Source organism: Grampus griseus, assembly GCF_964374135.1.
Source record: "Grampus griseus genome assembly, chromosome: 6".
Classification (NCBI taxonomy): Eukaryota; Metazoa; Chordata; class Mammalia; order Artiodactyla; family Delphinidae; genus Grampus; species Grampus griseus.
In genome coordinates this window covers 80,590,214-80,611,010 of record NC_139000.1, presented here as the reverse complement: position 1 = coordinate 80,611,010, position 20,797 = coordinate 80,590,214, and the positions used below count along the sequence as shown (strand labels likewise).

General features: G+C 52.9%; 2 protein-coding genes across 2 annotated transcripts in view; one reads left to right on the top strand and one right to left on the bottom strand.

Annotated features, from left to right (window-relative positions):
- The first annotated feature begins 7,284 nt into the window (after window positions 1-7,284).
- On the top strand, window positions 7,285-9,277 carry ENHO (energy homeostasis associated). The gene is made up of 2 exons (XM_082657151.1): window positions 7,285-7,463; window positions 8,478-9,277. Exon 2 carries the CDS (start codon window positions 8,639-8,641, stop codon window positions 8,867-8,869), a length of 231 nt encoding a protein of 76 aa, XP_082513277.1. The 5' UTR covers window positions 7,285-7,463; window positions 8,478-8,638; the 3' UTR covers window positions 8,870-9,277.
- Window positions 9,278-9,573: 296 nt separating this feature from the next.
- DNAI1 (dynein axonemal intermediate chain 1) overlaps window positions 9,574-20,797 on the bottom strand; it is a gene marked incomplete at both ends in the record, with an annotated part of 60,204 nt that continues 48,980 nt past the window's right edge. Inside the window, 7 exons of the mRNA XM_082656054.1 lie at window positions 9,574-9,672; window positions 12,639-12,824; window positions 15,273-15,372; window positions 15,478-15,626; window positions 16,800-16,879; window positions 17,468-17,555; window positions 17,685-17,774. Coding sequence (XP_082512180.1) covers window positions 9,574-9,672; window positions 12,639-12,824; window positions 15,273-15,372; window positions 15,478-15,626; window positions 16,800-16,879; window positions 17,468-17,555; window positions 17,685-17,774 — 792 coding nt within the window. The remainder of the gene's footprint in view (window positions 9,673-12,638; window positions 12,825-15,272; window positions 15,373-15,477; window positions 15,627-16,799; window positions 16,880-17,467; window positions 17,556-17,684; window positions 17,775-20,797) is intronic.

Genomic DNA, 20,797 nt, shown 5'->3' with positions numbered 1-20,797 from the left:
GAGAGGAGGGGAGGGGAGGGGAGTGGGTGCAGAGAGCACAGCCCACCAAGGAGGCTGAGGAGGGACCCGAGAGGTGAGGCAGCCAAGCAGCATGCCGGAGCTGGGGGCAATGCAGCAAATTCGGGTTATAATCCAGGCTATCACTGCTGCTGTAGAGCCTTAGGAAAGCCCCCTGATTGCCTTGAGCCCCAGTTCCCTCATCTGCTCCATGGACCTGGTCTGTATGAAGGTGAGGGATATCTGTGGTGCACGTACAGCTCTGGGTGCTTCATAAACAATAGTTGTCATTTTAGGAGGAGGAATAAACGTTCCCAGAGAGAGTGGCTTCGTGGAAGTCAAGGAAAGGTAGGGTTTCAAGAAGGGCCTCACTGCTCAACAGCCTCCCTGCTGCCAAGAAGTCAACAAAGATAAAGGCAGAAAAGTATTCATTGGCTGTGACAAGGAGATGAAAGTGACCTTGGTGAGCCAGCTTCAGGGATGCTGAGAGCAGAAGTTGGGGGCAGCGGCTGAGGAGTGATGGGAGGCGGGGAAGGGGAGCTGGGAAAGCAGGAGGAGGAAGGAGTAAGTGCGGAGGGGGCAGCGACAGGCACGGTTCTGAGATAGGAACCACAGCACATGGCAAGTTTGCCTGTCCCAGAGTGTAACTGCTTTGTGTCTACCCTGCCCCCACTTGCTGGCTGCAGCCCTGGGCCCCTTTGTTCTCTACACAAGGCCTCTCTGTCTGGGCACAGACCATGGTACGATCCCAGGGCCTTGGGTACTCCCTGGGCCCCAACCTGGGTCACCCAATGCTGAGGCCAGGCACCTCCTCTCTCTGCCCTACTTTCCAGTGTGGCCTAGCAAATGTTGAAGTGGTTCACATCTTCTGCCAGGGCCTTAGCTTCCATCCCTCATCCCTCTCCCTGCATGCCTGGATCTGTACAGCCCAGGGGAGATGGAGAGTCATGATAAAAATAGCTATCAATTATATCCTTTCTCCTGGTTCCTTCTCACCAGTATTTAAACATGCCTGTGTAAGAAACACATAAGAAATTTTTAGAAAAGAAAGAAAACTTCCTCTAATCCTACATCCTTCTGTATCTATTCTCCTTCCACCGAACTTTTCCAGTCAATCATCTATACTGCATCCACTTCTTACTCATGAAACCACTAAAAGCTGGCGTCCACCACATACCCCATCTCTACTGTCCACTGCAACTACTTCTTGCCAAGATAATCAACAACCTCCTTGTTCTTAAATCCAATGGTTCCTTTCTATAAACTACTGGACCTTCTATGACATTTTGGATTGCTGACCTCTCCCTCCTTCTTGAACCTCTGTCCTTTCTTGGCTTCCTTAAAACTATGTTCCCTTCCAGTTTTCCTTCTCTCTGAGAGCTTCTTCCTTATTTATGTTGAATATTTATCTTTTCCCCTGCACCCATGAACGTTAGTATGGTATCCTTTTTTACATTTTGTTTCCCATCTGGTGGGAACTCATATGGTTATCAGGGGAGTCACCATCCTATGACCCCACCGCCCACCCCCTCCACAGGTCACTGGTGCAGGGAATGGCATCTGACCAAAGCCAGGCTGATGAGAGCCAGTCCCTAGAAATTTTGGACCTGGAACTGAGAAGAATAAGCCTGAACTGGAACTGAAAGGGATGAGCCAACATTTTGTTAGGTACCTGGATTTAAGCTATAAAATTGAGAACTGTAAGAAGCTGGGTTTATTATTATTATTATGTGGACTGAGAAAGCATCAGAAGCTTGTCAGGAGAGAAAAAAGGAGAGAGAGAAGGCAGGGTGGGGACAAAAAGCAGGGCTTGTTCAATTCCTCTGGCTCTTCCAACGTACCTCCACCCTGATTTCTGGGACCTCTCAGTTTCCTAATCAGGGCATCAACATCAGTGAACGGCCAATAACTCAGCGTCTGCAGTTCAGCCAGGCGCATAATGACCTAGCTCCTAGCAGTCTGAGGTCAAGAATGAAACACATTTCGTTATCCAAGTTAAATAAGTTAACACTTACTCTGCTGTCCTCTAACTGCTTGCAGACCACCATTTTGGATTTACCCTTCCAGGCGCATGTGACGGTGCCTCTCATCGTAAAATGAGTTGAATGGAATGTAGGCGACGCAAAGGCATCATTCAAGGGCAGGTTGAAGAAGAAAGGTTTCCAGTCCTGTTCCTCCAGCCTAAGATGTCCCATGAAGCCAGAAGCCATAGTCAGAGAGATTGAAAGAGCCCCCAGATGTAGTGCTACAAAAGGGAAACTGCTCCAAGAGCTTGCACAGACCTTGCACCTTCTTGGCAAACCTGAAGATTCAGAGAGCATGGTCCTACAAGATTCTAGTATTGATTATGGAAGTGGAAGTCTGTTGTATTCATGGATGTGTTCAACTTTTAAATAGTTTTTCTACATGGGAAAATTCCCATTTTAAAACCTAGCCTCCTCAGTACAGAAGTCAGAACTAAAATTCCCAGCACCCCTTGCAGCTTGTCTATAGGCATGCGACTTCCCCCACGTGAGATTTTGATTGGAAGTGAGCGATATGAGCAAGGTAAATATCACCAAAGTTCACCAATATTTCTGGTTCTCCTCTCCTTCTAAGCACCAGGAGGATTGCACTTGTGGCCACGAGATTTGTTTTGATCAATGCAATGCGAGCAGAAGCCAGTACACGTTTTCCCTCACTCTCTTCTGCCACAGCCAACTCTGAAGGTTCATATCAAGAAGGTGGCATCATTGTAAGATGGTGGAGCTTCCAAAAGCTTAGATCCTTGAGTGACCGCAGTGAGCAAGGCTCTTCCTCCCCACTTCACCCATGCTGGAACTGTAGCTGAGCAAGAAATACATCTTTGCTATTTTAAGCCAGTAAGATCTGGGGGTTGTTTGTAACTACTGTGTTGCCTAACGAATTCTGGCTGATGAAGAAAGGAAGCAGGTTGGACATAGGACTTCATTTTCGTATAGCGCAAGTATCTAGCTTTTGGGAATGATAGTAGTAACAGCATTGGTTTCCTAGTGGTTGCAGAACCGAGTTCTTACCACAGAAGTGCCGTAGAGCTTAGTGCTTGGAGTGGTAATGACTGTGATTTCCTCATCAGGTTGTATGGTATGGTTTGGGTGTTGTTCCTAGAAACTTATCCTCAAGTCCATTTCCTTAGCCCTCCTAACGATTCTGAGCTAAGTAATATCTTTTTTTTTTTTCAGTACGCGGGCCTCTCACTGTTGTGGCCTCTCTCGTTGCGGAGCACAGGCTCCGGACGCGCAGGCTCAGCGGCCATGGCTCACGGGCCCAGCCGCTCCGTGGCATGTGGGATCTTCCCGGACCGGGGCACGAACCTGCGTCCCCTGCATCGGCAGGCGGACTCTCAACCACTGCGCTACCAGGGAAGCCCCTTAAGTAATATCTTTTAACAAATTCCTTTTATGCTTCAACTATCCAGTGGATTCTATTATTTGTGATAAAGAACTCTGACTGATAAAATTACTGTATTTAGTAAATCACGTTCCATCAATTATAAGAGGCAAGTTATTTGAATTACTAAATGAATAACTAAAAAAAGAGGCTTAAAAACTATTACATGCCATTAATTGTAAGACATATTCTGATTTCAGAGTTGTTTAAACTAGAAAAAAATGTGCCTTAGGATCAATGAAATATAGTATTAGCCAAAGGAATTCTCCCCACCCCCCCACAGATGAGACTAACAGATGGCTGATTTTAAAAGAATAGTTGTAAAAGAATTGTATCATCTGGGAGGAAAAATAAAACCATACCCAATCCTCATAAATGCAGAGATCTGTGATTGCTCAATTCCAGGAAAATCCCTAAGACACCACCAGAAAGTGTAGTGCTAAATAGTAGAGTACCCCACAGAGAAATCCTCCACAATGGTGCTCTCAGACCACTGGGTAAGAAATCTTGTCTTTGTGGGCAAAACCTGCGGCAGCCAGATTGGCTGATGGAGGAACTCTGCAGCCAAAGAAGTGAGTCAACACACAGCTGCCAGGAGATTTCCTAGTCCCATCATCGTCATTGTTATTCGTGGCCAAAATATTATAGACAATGTTCTGGATAGTGACCACCATACAATGCTTTCTTTTTACTCCATTTTATTCTCTATTTCTTCCATCTCTAAATATCAGGGGTTTTTTGGGGGGCGTGGGAAGGAGTGGTTTAAAGGTAGTTCAAAGGCAGTTCAAACAAAGGTAATGGGATTATTAGAAGCCATGTTCACACCCTATAGAGACCTGACTAGAACATGAAGGGACATTACCCAGGGAAACTATACACGAAGAATATTGGTCCTATGATATAACCTCCAGAAGCAGTAGCTGGATGTGTCATTGAGCTGCCCTCCACTGAAAAGGAGATGAATTTATTGGCATATGTACAGTGAGATGGTTGGATTATATAGGTGAGGGCATTTGGGGAATCATACATATAGGGAAAAAATGTGTTTGTGTTGGGCAAAGGATGGACTATAGTGAACAACTGCCGTTCTGCTTTTTCAGAATCTCTCTTCTCCTCCTCCACTCACCCCAGTGTCCATGCAGTTATGATGTGGGTCATGTTAGGCAATCTGATCCTCATCGATCCCTTGGCCCCAGTTGATTGGTCCAGAGTTAAGCATCTAACTAAGCTGAGCCAATCAGAGTACTTCCTGAGAAATCTGCAAACTGCAACCAAGAAAATGAAGCCAGTGTCTTGTTGGATGCCTAGACATTAAGATTTTAAGCTATGGGATTGTCTGAAGTCTTGTTTTTCACCATGTGGACCAGAAGAGCATTGGAAGCCAGACTGGGGGTGGGGATGACAATGCTGGGGCAGGGCAGGGGACGGAAATGAAGGAGACAGGCAGAAAGTAAGAGAGATAAGTGGAGAGAGAACCTAATGGCTTTTGTGTCTATTAGTTCCAGTTGTTCTTCAGGCATCCTTGTCTTTAGGTTTCAGGTATCTGATTATAAATATATCTTTTTCTTTAAACCAGTTCCTATTCTTCTTGGGTGAGTTCTTCCACTTTTCTGGTTTGACTACTACTGTTTTGCTGAAACTCACACAATGTTACCTTCAGCCTGGACCTCTCTCCTGAACCTCAGACCTGTTTATCCAACTGCCTATTGAACATCTCAACTTGGGTGTCCAATTCGTACCTCAAATTCAACATATCCAAAAGAGAATTCATCACCTCCCCACCCCAACCCTCTGTTGAAACTTACCCCTTCTCCTGTGTTCTCTATCTTAGTAAATAGCATCACGGTATCCCTATCACCAAGCTGGGAGTTATCCCAGACTTTTTCCTCCCTCTTACCCCCCATATCCTATAGGTCTAGGTCTCTAAGTCCTGCCAGTTGTAACTCTCCAATATTCTCAATGCTTTCCTGTTCTCTCTAATCCTATTCCCCTACCTCATTTCAATGCCCTGTCATTACTTCTTGCCTTTACTCTCAAATGCCTTCAATCCCTCCTTCCACCCAGCAGCCCAAATCATCCTTCTAATTTCTGGATATGATCACATTTACTCCTCTGTTCAAAATTTCTTCAGTGGCTCCCCACTGTCTTTAGGATAAAATCTGAACTCCAGCAGCTGGGTCACAAATTCACTCATATTACACTCAGATGTGCAATATTATTAGTCTTCTCTCTTTCCTAGAACTGATTTGATCTTGTTCACAATGCCCCCACCCTGCTGAGTAACAGGGGCAGGGGAAACTAAAATTAATCCACTCTGGTAAACTCAGGCAGGTCTAAAAATTTATTTTAGTCAGTCTCTAAGAAATTCAGTAGGTTTGGATGACTCAGTTTTTCAGGTTATTTTACCCTTCCCTTTCTCATTTTCAAGATAGCACTTGGTTTTATAGGGATCTCACTGGGGGAAGGGGCTCCTTACCCATGCGGTCCTTGGAGTTGTGTCACTTGGTATTTGCTGAGCTATGGTTGGTCTGGTATAAATAGTGAATTACAATCCTGAGAGGTAGCTGCTACTAAAACCATTTTACAGATAAAGAAGTTGAGGCTAAAAGAGGTTGAGTAAATTGCCCCAAGATCACAAAGTTAGTTAAGTGGCAGAACCAGTAATCAACACCACCCTGATTCTGCTTGGCACTTGGATCTGCGTCTAGAATTCCAGAGATAAGTTAACATCGGATTTGGGAGCACTGAGAGACTTCATGGTATAGCTTTAGAGCTGCGCTTATCCATGGGAGAATATGTCCAGTGGAATGAGAGAAGGGTCCATTCAGAACACTTAGGAATCACTTGCATATGAAGTAGGGTAGGAAGCCCTACCTGAGGGCTCCTGCCCAAGGTGACCTTTCTCTTAGGAGAGCTTCTAGGATGGAGGAGTCAGGAGCTTCTAGGATGGAGAGTCATGCCTGGTCCTATTCCAGCCAGGGCTGAGCCATCCCTCGGAATACCCCATTCCTCTCTGTCCTAGGCTCCCCCATAGCAGGGTAAAGTACAAACCCCTGACCAGTACTGGGTGGGAACTCAATAAATGTGTCAAAACAACTTATGTTGGCAGAGCTGCTCACACCTCCTGGGGCCAGGGAATGTGGAACCAACTACAGACCCTCTGAAGTGGGGATGCAGAGTCCACACCCCGGTGGGAGTGGACGTGCGGGAGTATAGGGGACTTCCAAGACCAGGAGGTTCGGTCTCCTCCCAGATGTTGTATCCCAGTGCCTCCCTCCAGATGATGGGGACAGAGACCTCTCGCAGATATGGAAGGGTGGTCTCCTGGTAGAGGGGTACGGCGGCTCTGGCCTTTCTCACATGTTGGGTGTGCAGATCTTCCGAGTGTTGAAAGTGCAAGAAATCCCCTCAAGTAGGTGGGCCCCGCCCCCTTCCCCCCAGTGGAGGGATCCACACTGAGTAGCCCCTTCAGCCCTCTTCCCGCCCCCGCCCCGCCTGCACAAGGGGCGGGCCAGTCTTCACACCGGCGCACAACCAATGGCAAGGGAGCCTGGCACGGCCAGCCAATTAACTGGCGGCAGCTGCGAGGGATGGCTCCTCCTCCGACAGGCCGCCGGCCGCTGGCCTCCGAGAAGGCGGGGCTCTTTCCCTGTTTTTGCTGCCGGCCGAGCCTGGCCGAGCCCAGCCGGGAGACCAGTCGAGCCCAGCCGAACGTAGCCGAACGCAGCCGAGCCCAGCCGAGCCCCGCGCCCAAACGGCCGCCGCCGCCCGAGCGCCGCCGTGGAGCAGGCGAGCGGCCTCGGCCGCGGAGGAGGCGCCGCCCCAGGGGGAGGAGGTCCCTGCTCGCCGCAGACCGCCCGCGGCAGAGGCCGCCCCGGTCGCGCCGCCGCGGGAGCGGCCGGCGGAGGCTGCGCTGCGGAGGGGGAGGGTCGGGGGGAGGGGAAGTCACCCCTGCCCGCCTCCCGCTGCTCCCCGCCCGCAGGCTCTCGAGCAGCAGTCGGCGCCCTGCATCCCGCTGCCCCGGACCCTCCCGCGGGCGCGCACCGGGCTCAACTCAGGTAAGAGGGGCCCTCCCACCACGGGCATGGGGGGCGTTGAAAACCAGAGACGGAGATGAAGAGACATAGACACACACGGAGACAGAGACACAGCCGGGGAGAAAGAGACACACACACAAAGACAGACACACACAAGAGACGCACAGAACTACAGAGACAGACCGCACGGAGAGGGGATAGAGACACGTCCACGGGGACAGACGGACACACAGCGGGGAAGAGAGACGGAGACACAAGAGACCCATACACACAGAGACAGGGAGAAAGAGACACACAGAGACTGATACAGAGATACACAAAGAAATAGACTGGGAGAGAAACGAGACACAAGAGAGACCCTTATAGACTCAGAGATGGGGACACAGAGAGAGACAGATATAAAGAGAGCTACAGAGAGACAGACAGGTACACACGGAGGTGGGTATACAGAGGCAGAGGCACAGATCCAGGCAAGGGAACCAAGGGACAGAGTAAGGGCCAGACACACAGACACACGCACCTGACCTGGAGAGACAGTCTCACAGAGAGGTGCACCTAGGTACACAGGCTTAGATAACACAGACCCACACATGCCTGCCAGGCCTCCACAAAGTTCCCTCTGTGTGAGCTGGCGCCTCTGGAGGTCTCCTGGGCTGGCTGGCTGGAGTCCTGAGTCAGGGGACGTGCCCAGGCCATGTCGAAGCTGGTCACAGTGCCCATCCTTCAAGGCCTTGGGCTTCCTCAATCCCAACCACTCACACAGTTCTTCTGAGGGCTGGATGTTCAGTGGGCAGGGCCACGCCATGCCCACTGGTCAAAAGGAGAATGAGTTATAGGCTGCCTAATGCAGCTTCCCCACAGTAGCCACACCCCCATCCAGGTGCCCAGAGGCAGGTGTTGGCTCTGCGGGGTACTGAGGCCTGCTGGGAGGCCAGAGGTGTATGAGCGGGCTGTCTTCCCTACGCCTCTCCTCCTAGGCCTAACCCCACCCCTTCCTCCTCACCACCCTTTGCCTTTGCTCTGTACTCCCCACAGGCTGAGAACTGCAGGTGGACGTCTTCACTGTCCGGGAATCATTGAGTGTGTGGACAGGACAGCCTCCTTGGAAGGCCGGGTGTACCGGAGTTCCGCGTCGGCATGGGCCTTGCCATTGAGGCAGCTTCTCAGTCTGTGCTTGTCTGAGGGTGCTGCCCGTCATGGGGGCAGCCATCTCCCAGGGGGCCCTCATCGCCATCATCTGCAACGGCCTCGTAGGCTTCTTGCTGCTGCTGCTCTGGGTCATTCTCTGCTGGGCCTGCCACTCCCGTTCTGCCAACATCGACTCCCTCTCCGAATCCAGTCCCAACTCCAGCCCTGGCCCCTGTCCCGAGAAGGCGCCCCCGCCCCAGAAGCTCAGCCATGAAGGCAGCTACCTGCTGCAGCCCTGAAGGCCCCTGGCCTAGCCCGGAGTCTGGGACTTAAGTCCACCCCACTTGGAACCTGGAATCGGGATCCCAGCGTCCAGCCAGCCTGGGGTCCAGAACTCAGAGTCCAGCCTGTCTGGAGCTGGACCCAGCAGCCCAGAGTCTGGTCGGCCTGGCTGCAAGAGGGGCTCTGCTGGCCCTCGGTAGACAGGCCTGGGGTGGGGGATTCATGAGTTGGTGCTAGGGCCAGGGCCATCTGGACTCTGCTCCATCCCAGTGGTCGGGGCTGGGTCCACCGCCCCCTAGGCCAAGCGCCTCCAGGCCCTCGAGGTTGGGGAATCAATCCATGGCAATAATGGGAGGGTGTCCAGGCTGGGCCCCTTCTCTGGTCCTCCTACTGTTTGCTGGATAATAAATGAAACTATGGCTCTACCCTGAGATTTTCTCCTCTTCCTGGGGGCCTTGCTGTAGCAAAATGAAAGGTTGTGGGTGGGCTTCCAGACACAAGTTTATTTGCACAGAGAAGGAGGGGGTAATGGTGGTTGAGGGCCAAGTCCTGGGGTGAGGTGCTGGGACCAGGGCTGGAGCAGGGTGCTAAGGGCAGGTGCTGGGACCTGATCAGGGGTGTGGTCGCACACATACTGGGTGCTAAGCCTGGGCTGGGGTACCAGGGTCAGGTGCTACAAGTACAGGGTTCAAGACATGGGCCAGGCCCTGGGGCCAGGCCCTCAGGTCTTGGGTTTTACTTCCCTCACCAGGTTCAGCAGTTTGTCCAGTTTTGCGATCTCCACAGCTGGACCCTTCTGCACTTCCTGGCCCTTCTTTTCCTGGTGAGAAGGGAAGTACACATGGGGGAGGAATGGTGAGGGATGGGCCACCTCTCTCTACTTCCCAGCATCACCTCCTGTGCCCAGCTTAGGCAGCTGTGCCACGCCTCTCTCCTGCCCAATTAGATTCCGGACCCCTACCTGCCGCCCCCAACCCCTGCAAGGATCCTTCCCCATCCCAGGTTGGGTGGCAGGGGCCCAGCTGAGGCCTGCAAGAGACATCCAGCTGTGTTTCTGAACCTCCGATCAATGTAGGATCCTTATGCTGGGAGGAGTGGGGGAAGCCAGGAAGAGCTGTAGCCCAGGGCCTCTACCTGTTGGGAGCACCCTTCCCACAGGAAGGTCCCTGGCTGAGTCCTAACACGGAGCTAAGAGGTGTGTGTTTGTGGAGTGAAAAGAGTGTGGACAAAGCCACAGGTGCCCTCACCTAGTACTGTTACCTAGCACTTTCAGGTCAGGTTGGGAGTGGGGTACCGTTTGGGGCCAGGCCCGCTGTGTCAGACATACCCAGGGTGGGGGCAGGTGTCAGGAGACCCAGGAGGGCTGATGGGATATCCCGTGTGATTCCAGATGTCCTTGGCTGGGACTGTCCCTCAGAAGGGCGGGTCCTGAATTTATGACCCCTCACCCCTGCCTACAGGCCACTCTAATCCTTTAGCTGGTAAGCTGGGCCCTGAGAAGAAGAGAGCTGGGACACTGGGGTATGTGTCACTCAGGCCCTGAGAGCTCGCTGGCAGACCAGCACCAGTGCCATCCTCCCTTCTGTCCAGGCGGTGGGGTGTGGGCTAGGCTGGGGCAGCTGCCATTTCCTGCCTTCCCTTTGTGCCCGGGCCCCCACCCTCTCAGCCACCTGTGCCCACTGCTCACTGGCACCTGCCCCAGCCTTGCCTGCTGAGGGCCCAGCGTGGATCTGGCCCGGGCTGTGAGGTGGAAGGAGAATGCAGGGCCAGCAGGCCCCTTCCTGGCCCCATCTTGCCTGCTGCCACCCTGTGGAACTCAGATTTCCTCCTGGTGTGACCCCTGCGCCTGTTCCCAAATCTGTCTCCCCCTCCCCGTGCGGCCCAGTGCCTTTGCCACTCCCCGGCTCACCTCTGCATTCCTGAGGCAGAGGACAAAGATGTCTTTTTCTCTCTCACCCCCCTCTCCCTCCCAAGTTAACCTCACGTTCTCTTGCCCTCACCTCACCTCCTGGGAGTCAGGAGATCTGGCTTTTAGTTCCAGCTTTGTCATTAACTCCCTATATGACTTTGGGCAAGTTCTGCCCAAACTGTTTCTATCTATACTGCAGTTGGGGAAAGTAGGCCTTGACCTTTGACAAGTTGGGCTCTGACACCAATCCTGGGAAGCTCCTTGGGCTGGGAAGTCGGGCCTCTGTGGCCAAGCCCTCTTGGGAAGATCAGGGAGACTGCAGCCTGCAGAGAGGGGCGGTAGGGATGCCCAGAGGACTTCCTTTGGCCCGAATCACTTGGCTGCTGGTAGAGTCAGGTGGCGATTTCACAGGAACTGCCAATCCACCCAAGAACTAGCCCCCAGCTATCACCTGCCCAGGTCCTCTGATTCCCAGGTACCCGTGTCCTCAGGTCCTCAGAGATATAGATGCTGAGCATTGCTCTGAGAGGAGCTGGGACTGTGGGAGATCCTTCCATCCCTGGGTCAAAGTGGGCAGGGCAGGCCCCCACCCAGATCTACTGCCTTCAAGGTGTGATGGTCATACCCCAGCCCCAAGGGGTCACCACCATCCCTCCCACAGGGCTGTCCAGCTCTCCTAGCTCAAGCCTGGGTTTCTCTCCTCACTAAATTAAGAGCAGATTTTATCTGTTCCACAAATTATACTGCCTTCTTCCCCCTCCTTGAGGCCAGCTAGCTGGGCTTAGCAGAGTTTTAGACCACACCCAACCCCCCCCCCCCGCCCCCCATCCTATCCCATCCCATCCCACCCCCAGCCCACCACGGCCTCTGGGCCACAGCTGCAGGCACTCAGCAGCCTTCTGAGTATTTATAGCCAAGTTCACCCCTTCCCCCAGCTGGCTACAATTACAGGCCGGGCCAAACTCCCAGCCCTTGCCTCCCTGGCCCTGGTGGGGAATAGGCCAGGCTGGCGCGAGAGGGTTAGTGCGGTGGCCCCTGCCTTGGTAGGCAGCAGTTGAAAGAGACAGGCCCCTGCTCTTGCCTCAAACTGCAAGTAAATGCCTCAAACTGCAACCAGGGGGTACAGTCATCAGGGCAACATGGCCCAGCTCCGGCCCAGCTCTGATGCTGGCCCAGAACCTGGCAGGAAGCAAATTCCATTTTCTCTCCTAGCGCCCAAATGGACAGGACTGGGCTCTAGGTTTTTGGACGCTGGATTTTTAAGTTGGACCTCTGGGCGCTGGATTCTAAGGCCTGGGTTCTTAAGTCTGAATTGGGACTCTGAGAGCTAGACTTCGAGGTCATGGCTCTGGGCTTGGTGGCCTGTATTCAGGGCCCTTGGGCTCTGGGCAGGGCCTCCGGACCATTAGAGATTCCAGAAAGGAACCAGAGCTCAAAAGGAGGACTGCCTAGCTGCTGACCTAGTTACCCTCCTCATGGCTCATTTCCTACTTCCCGTGTGGACCCGGAGCTCCCAGTTCAGAAGCCCTGTGCGAGCCCAGCCAATGAAGCAGAAACTAAGCCTCACGCCCCTACCTGCATGACACCAAACAAGCCAATGATGCCCGTGTGCTTCCCCCAGGCTTTGGGTCCTCATAGTCACCTGCTTACCTGATGTCTCCACCTGGGGGCCCCACAGGTAACTCAGATTCAGCATGTCAGAACTGATCTGTCTCCTGCTTCCCCTGTGCTCCTCACTTGGGCAATGACACCACCCTTACCCTGGGCCCCCAAAGCCAGAAACCTGGGGGCCACCCCCTGGCTCCTCCCCTTTCTCTCAACCCCCTGCCATCCTGGAGACTTTCTCTCACGGCAGCCCAAACTCCCCAAAACCGTACCTTCGGCATCTTGCGCAAATTGGGTGAGAGCTTGAGGCAGGTGACGTGCCCACGATCATCGCCCACAATGATGATGGGGTGGATGGGGTTGAACTGCACATGGGTGAGCTTGTTCTTCTTTCGGGCCACCACAGGCTGGTTGCATATGGCCTCGTACTTGTTGATGGACAAGTCAAACACGTGGGTCTGTGAAGAGGTGGGTGTCAGCACACTCGGGGAAATGAGACCCCTGTCGCCCACCTCAGAATAACTGCCCCTGAACTTTCTGGGGAAAGTCGACAGAAGCCTAGGCAGTGTGAGAGGCAATTTGTGTCTCTGTTTTTCCTGTGGTTGAGGGAATGGGGATAAAATGTTTAGGAAAAAATTTAAGTCTATGCAGAATTAACAGTAAGAGCAGCTGCCATTTATGGAGCACTTACTATGTACTAGACTCTGGGCAAGCGTGTCACATGGTTGCATCATCGAATTATAATCCTCACAGCCACTCTATAAGGTAGGTTCTGTTATTATCCCCATTTTATAAATGACGAGAAAGAGGCTCTTAAGGCTAACTTGCCAGTAAGTGGCAGAGCCAGGTTTTCTACCAACTAATATATGTCAGGTGTTCAGACAGTGCATGTCATAAAGGTGCTCAACAGGGACTTCCCTGGTGGCACAGGGGATAAGACTCCGCACTCCCGATGCCGGGGGCCCAGGTTTGATCCCTGGCCAGGGAACCAGATCCCACATGCATGCCACAACGAAGAGTTCGCATGCCACAAATAAGGAGCTGGCGAGCTGCAACTAAGGAGCCCGCCTGCCACAACTAAGACCGGGTGCAACCAAATAAATAAATATAAAATAAAATAAAACTGTTTAAAAAAAAACGGTGCTCAATAAATGTTTGATCTTATTTTTACCGCATCCTAAGTCTGAACCATTAGCAACTCTTGCCTAGACGACTGTGGCAGCATCCTAACTGGTCTTCCTGCTTCAGCTCTTGCCTTTCTATCATCCATCCTTCATGCAGCAGCCATACTTACCTTTAAAAAATCTAAAATCCTCCGATAGTCTCCCTGGGCACGCTACATAAAATCCAGATGTGCTTACTCTAGATTCTGCACTGTCTGCTCTCATCTCAGGCTCTCACCCCTTTGCCTACTAGACCCCAGCCACCCTACCTGCCTGTTTCTTAAACCCTTCCAGCTAATTCTCCCCTCAGGGCATTTGCACTAGCTGTTCCTCTGTCTGGAATGCATCCCCGCATCTTCACCTGGCTGGCTCTTTCTTGCGACTCAGCTTTCAGCTTGAATGTCTCCTCTTTAAAGAAGATTTCCCTGACCACTCTATCTAAGAGACCACCGAGTCCTTTTCTTTTACATCACTCTCTCTCGTTTTAAAGATATAACAGTGTTATGAAGATATAACTCACATACTATAAAATTTACCCATTTAAAGTATACAATTCCTCTTTTTTAGTATATTCACAGTATGTAACCATCACCACAACCAATTTTAGGACATTTTCATCACCCCCAAAAGAACCCTTATACCTATTACCAAGTCATTCCCCGTTTTCTCCCAACTCCTCTAGCCCTAGGTAACCACACATCTACTTTGTCCCTATAGATTTGCCTATTCTAGACCTATATAAATGGAAGCATACAATGTTTGGTCTTTTGTGACTGGCTTCTTAACCTAAGCATTTTTCAAGGTTCATTCATGATATAGCATGCATCAGTACTTCATTCCTTGTTATTACTGAATAATACTCCTCGTGGATATAGCACCTATTGTTTACCCATTCATCAGTTGACAGACATTTGGGTTGTTTCTGCTTTTTGGCTGTTATGAATAATGCTGCTACAAACATGGGTGTACATACATCATCCTCTTTTAATCTCTGCCTAGCACTTAACTCTATTGGGGGTTTTGTTGTTGTTCCTTTTGTCTCTTCCCCTTCACTGGAACGTAAGTTCTGTGACAGCAGGAACCTGAATCACCAGGCCCTGGCCTGGAGCTGGGAACCACAGCTGACCCTTGGTTACGCATTTGTTCAGCAAATAGATGACTGACTCGAGGGTGATGCGTTAATCACTATATTCTTTTCTGGTAGGTGCTTCTCAGTGTATATCAAAGTCCAAAAGGAAAATGTACTGCAGAACAATTTTCTCACAAACTGTTTCTGAACTTTCACCAACCCTCATTGCGGCATAGAGCCCCTTCCATCTCCCCTTCTCAGACTCAGCTTGCACACTCCCAGGGATGGGGACCTTGTTGCCTTTTAGACACTATTTCCGTCACAGATCAACTCTGGCTCAGAAGTTTTTCCTTACATCAGGTTGGCACCTGCCACCCTGTAGCTCCCTCCCCAGGGCCCTCAGAGAGGATAACTGCTCCTCATGGCACCTTAACCCCCAGAGTGCTCTCTCCTTCAAGGTGAACAGCCCCACTCTCTCCTCCAGGCCTCATGGGATGAATGATCCTTCTTTTGACAGGGCCCTGGGTGGCCTGGCCCTTGAGGACACACAGTCCTTATGTTCTGCCTTCCCCCACCTGACCTGGGCATGGCGTGGGCTCTCCAGGAGGGAGACCTTGAGACAGCTCATCCTACCTTCAGTAGGGGGTCAGCTGGGTCAGGAAGGGGGCACTCACCTTCCCATTGGTGGTGACTGCTGCAAACACAGTGGAAGAGTATGGGGCCCAGGCCACGTCGCCCACGGCTGAATTTAGGTCATAGATGAACATCGGGGTCCTGCAGTGGGGAGGGGTGGAAAGCTCAGGGCACAGAGGGCTTACGGTGCCAGAGCCCCGCCGGCCCCAGCCCAGGGTGGTGCCTGAGGGAGGGCAGGCCCCTCACTTGATGGTGTGGTCCCAGATCTTCACGGTCCAGTCGGAGCTGCAGGACATGAAGATCTTGGTGTGGTAGGGGTTCCAGGACACAGCATCCACTGCCATGCTGTGGGCGTCATAGGTGCTGAGGAACTGGCTGGAGTAGGATTTGGAGCACTGGGGTGAGGGTGGGGAAGCGGGGTTCAGGAGTGAGAGAGGCCAGCAGCCACCACTTCCCTGGGGGCCCTAAAGGGTCAGGCCCTGAGATTCCTCTTCTGTCCTCGCCCCACATCACTGTCACAGCTGAGCTGGGACCAAGCTCTCGGCTGCATTTCTCACCCTCAAAGCAACCAGAGAGAAAGGAGGGGCTTAAGGGGCTGGGCAGGGGAGTTTTCCTGGAGGGTGAGGGAAGTCTGCCCAGAGGATTCCAGGTCTGGCAGAAAAGGCCTTCCCTCCCTGAACCCAGGCAGAGCAGGTGTAAGGGGCCCTGGGGGAGGTGTGGTGTCTCGCCTGTGTCCAGACCAAGGCCTGTGGACGGGCAGACAGAGTGCTGGATCCACCTGCACGGACAGAAGCCTTGCAGCAGTGATAAACATTCCACCTTGCCCAGGTGAGAGCAGGTACAGAGCCTGCAGCAAGTCCCAATCTCACGATTTCTCATTCGGTTTCTTGCCCTGACCAGCAGGCCCCTCACACCCTCCCTCCAGGAGACTGAGTGGCCAACTAGCCTCTTCCTCTCTCCCGCACGGCCACTGGGAGGGGGGTGGGGGTGGGGACCTCTTTTACATTCAGACCAGCTCTGCCTGGGCCTCAGGGGCTCCCGGAGGCGGCCTGTAATTAACATTCTGAGTCTCAGAGCCTAAGAAAAGCTTGCGGCAGAGCTATTTCTGGGTGGATGAAGGTTCAGAAGGATGTTCACCTACTAACACTGAGACTTGGCAGAAACTGGCCCTGAAGTTCCATCCCGCTGCCGGCTGGGATGGACCCGGTATTCAGAGATAAATTTTCTTGTTACCTGGCCTTGGAAGCTCAGCTCAAGTTCAGATCTCCTCCAGGAAGTCTCCCCAGAATGTTCCAAGCCCCCCAACCTCCACTCCCAGGAAGGGAGCAGGACCCAGAGGGAAGGATGCTGGGCTGGGCCAAAGTCACCTTCTAGATTCTCCATCCCCTTTCCTGCACTCGGCCACTCTTCCCGCCACCCAAGCAGGTCAAGAAATGCATTCTCTTCCCGCAAGAAGGCTTCCAGAACTGATGAGCCCTAAGATCTGTCCGAGGGTCTTTTGAGAACGATAAGCTCCCAGGTCTAAGAGGCCCTGTAAGGAGCTGGCATTGAGGGCAGTGCTGCCTCACCTTGTAGATTTTCCCCTCCTCTGTGCCCACTAGGAACAGGTAGTCGATCTCTTTGTGGAAGTCAAAGGCAGTGCCACAGCCTTGGGAGAAGAGGGAACAGTTTTAGGCCAGTTCTGGGAGGGAGGCTCCCAGCACCTCCTCTACCCAGGATGGCCTGAGCCCAGGTGCTTGTGAGGGACGGCTGGGGCCAGCCAGGCAAACAGAAACTGGGTCTCTGGCCTGCAGCTTGTCCCGGGCAGTTGGGACTCTGCAAACGGGCCAGGGCTTCTGCAGACAGGAATGGGGCCTGGATAAACAAGGCAGGGATTGAGTTAAACAGGGTCAGGGTCAGGGTAAACAGGGACAGGGTCTGCAAACAGGGATATGGTCTGTGCAAACAGGGTTCTAGTCTGCATAAACAGGGGAGGAATTGAGTAAACAGGGAGAGGATCTGGGCAAACAGGGACCTGATCTGCATAAACAGGGCTGGATCTGCATAACAGCACCCAATCTGCATAAACAGGGAGGGTCTGCAAATGGCCAAGGGCTGGGTGCACTGGGCCAGGCTTTCTCATTACCTCCGGTCAGGCACAAGTGGAGGCACGGTGCAGCAGAAAGAGGGAGGACCAGACACCTCATGGGCTGGGGTGACGTGGCCAGGCGTGGATGTGAGGGGCTGGGGCTCTTACCCACTGTGTGTATCTGCAAGCCCTCGAGACCCTCGGTCGTGCTGTCCTCCACCTTCAGCTTGATGACATCTGTGTGAACCAGCTCGCTCTGCAGTCACACAGGGAGGGGGAAGCACATGGGTGGGGCTGGACCGGCAAGGTTGGCGGTCCCTCTGTCATTCATCTCCCCCCACTCCCTCTCTCCACCCCGGCATGACCCTTTCTGGGAAACAGGCACCTTCACGAGCGTCCAAGACACGATCCTGCCATCAGATGATACAGAGAAGAAGTTAAGGTTGTGGTCCATGTCATCCTTCTGCCACTTGACCTGAAACATCCCAAACTGTGAGCTCTAGGGTGTTGGGTTAGGGCCCCTCAAGAACCCGTCTGAGGTCCAGAAGCCAGTTCTGGGAGCCCATATCTCAGAATCCCCTGATTTCCCCGCCCTCCCTCCTTCCACTCATTTCTCTCTCCCTGAGCATCCTGAGGCAGCAGGCCAGTCGGGGCGCTGCCCAGTGTCCGGGCTCAGCACTGGAGGTGCCCGGTTCCTCCCTGGGTTGAGTTTTAGGAGCCCAGTTGTAAGAAGGCAGTGGCTCTGGGTTTGACCTCCTTACAGAGCCTGGGAAGGACAGAGCCCATCAACCAGCTTCCTCATTTACAAAACAGGAGCCACGATAGCACGGGCTTGTTGTAAGGAATAAATGAAACAATGAGTGTGAAGCCCTTAGGCCAGAACATTGCAAATATGAAGTGTTCAATAAATATTATTAGCTGATATCCTCAGTATTACCATCATGCTAGGAATCAGGGTGGCAAGGCTCTCGGGAGGCTTTTTCCTGCTTCCTTGGGCAGTGGGGAGGAACAGCCTCCCTCCACCACCCTCCCCATCCAGGCTTGGCCTTCTCTAGGCGGCTCTCTTCTGTTCCCAACTTCACTTCACCACTAGCCCCTGCTTCCAGAATCTTGCTCCCAGATCTCAGATGTGAGCTGCATTTCTCCATCTGCAAATTGGGGTTAATAATCCTGCCCCACCCATCTTCTCTGGGCTGGAAGCAAACATATGCGAAAGTGTTTGGGAGACAGAGCTGTCGTCTTATGAAGATGACACGCTTGAGGCTCAAGTTTCTGTTGCCAGATGTGGAGGCCTGGCCAAGCCACGTCCGGGAGAGCTGGGGCAGGGCTGGGTGCCCAGATCTTCCCACCCTCCAGTTCCCTCCAGGCCTCCTGTGCTGGGGCCACTGTCCCTTCCCCCTGTCACAAGCAGAGGCCCAGTGAGGGAGGACAGGAACCCAGGGCTGCTGCCTGTAACCACAGTTGTCACCTGGCCCTTGAGGGGTGTGTGTAGCGGGGAGGGGATTGCTCTTCCGGGGCCACGCCCCAGGCCTGACTGGTCAGAGCTGCAGGAGTGCAGACCCAGTCCCGCCTGGGTCTGTCTGGGCAGGCTGCTCTTTTGTGCGTTCAGTGGGGGGCCTAGAACACCACAGAGCTTGTGAGGCACAAGTCATAGCAGCCCTGATGCTGAGACCGCTTCCTCTTCTGTGTAAAGGCAGTCCCTTTAAAGGGGGGAGGGGACAGGGGGTGTCAAAGGCCAGGCTGTAAGAGGCGCGAGGGAGCTGCCAAGGGAAGTGTTTAATGAGCAGCGCCAGCGTGCACGGAAATTGTATTTCACACCCCACTTAGCAGCCTGATGCCCAGCTGGGGGGTGGTGTGTGTGTGTATATGCAATGAGCCATGTACGTGTGTGTGTGCAAGTCACACACGTGCTCCTGGGGTCCAGGTGGGAGGGTAGGAATAAAGAGGGCCAAGAGGGGGCAGGTGGAAGTGGGGTTAAGACAATGCATGAATGCCCAGGAAGCAGGTGGTAGGGAGGAGACGGAGGCCTGTTTCACCAATTCCTTCTCTTTTGCCTTATCTGATTAGGGCAGGCATGTTTGACCCCAGGGGTCTGCTCATATCCTTCCTGCCCCCTTCCCTTCCCCCGTGTAGCACAGAATACACACACACACACACACACACACACACACACACACACACCCTGCAGAGTGTCGTGGTTGAGGCTTCACAGCGGGGCCTGAACAGGGCTGCACTCTCCTTCGGACAGACGGTTCTCTCCCTGGCTCCAAAACCTTCCATGGCTCCCCGCTGCCAACGGAACAAAGTCCGTCTGCCCCCAGCCTGGCATCTGAGATCTAAAACAACCTATCTCGTTCCTCCCAAGACACAGTCCCGTTGAGAAGGACTTAGACTCTGATGTCTCTGACGCCTCATTCGTCAGCCTGGCTCTTCTTCAAGCTCCAGGATATACAGTCAACTGCCGGTAGGACGTCTCCTCCTCTGGCTTCTTATATTAACTTACGGCCAGAAATCCATGGATTTCCTACTGGGTCCCCCAAGCTGGAGTCCCAGGCACCGTCACCAATTTTTCCTTTTCCCCATATCCAATCAGTCGTTTCCTGTTCATGATTTGACTGCCTCGACAGCTCTACCTCCTCATTTTTATCTCCACTGCCCCTGTTGTAGCTCAGGCTTCAAGATCTCTCATGCTGTGGCCAGAGGACATCTCCGAGACACTACCTGACTGTGGGACTTCTCTGCCCCAAACCCTCTGATGGTTGGGCAGGGATTTTCAAACTCTGCTGGGACAAACTCTTAGAAGCCTTGTGAAAATAGCTCAGGGGACGTGGGGAGTGATAACAGGGGACCCTCAAGCAATCAGGCCCCTGACCCTACCAGAGCAGCCCCACTCTCGTCTTATTCATACATCGGGCTTCTGTACTGACACTTCATTTGAGACCACTAACATGCAAAGTCCAAGCTTCCTACTTGCTAGAGAAGCACACTCACGACTGAGCTCAGGAGTCCCTGACGCTGAGCTCCACGCGGTGTGTTGTTGCCCAGCAGGCCCCTCTGCTTGCCCGTGTCTTTCCGGTGCACGCGTGACCCCTTTGTACCCTTCTTCATCTAACGGATACTTCCTCATTCTTCACGATTCAGCTTAGGTGTTCCTTCCTTTAGGAAGACCTCTCTGGCCCTCTGGCCCCTGGTCCCCATCCCAGACAATCTGGACAATCCTCAGCGCCCCCATGAGCCCTCCTTAGCACACTCCGTATCCTGCTCAGCTGTGGCTGCCGTATCCAGACACCAAGCCCTGAGCATCCTCAGCTCCCAGAGAAGAGAACAGGCAGGAGTTGATGAATGAATGGATGAATGAGGAGGCAGGGAGGGAATGAGAGCGAAAGAAGAGAACAGGAAGTCATTAAAGGAGTGAGAGGCAGGCCCCTCCCATGTCGCAAGCCCTGATTCCAGCCAAGAACTCTGAGTCTTCGGTTTTGCAAAGGCAGCAGCCCTGTT

What these genes read in the sequence shown, in the direction of transcription:
- ENHO (XM_082657151.1), top strand. Translation starts at nt 8,639, where the DNA reads ATGGGGGCAGCCATCTCCCAGGGGGCCCTCATCGCCATCATCTGCAAC.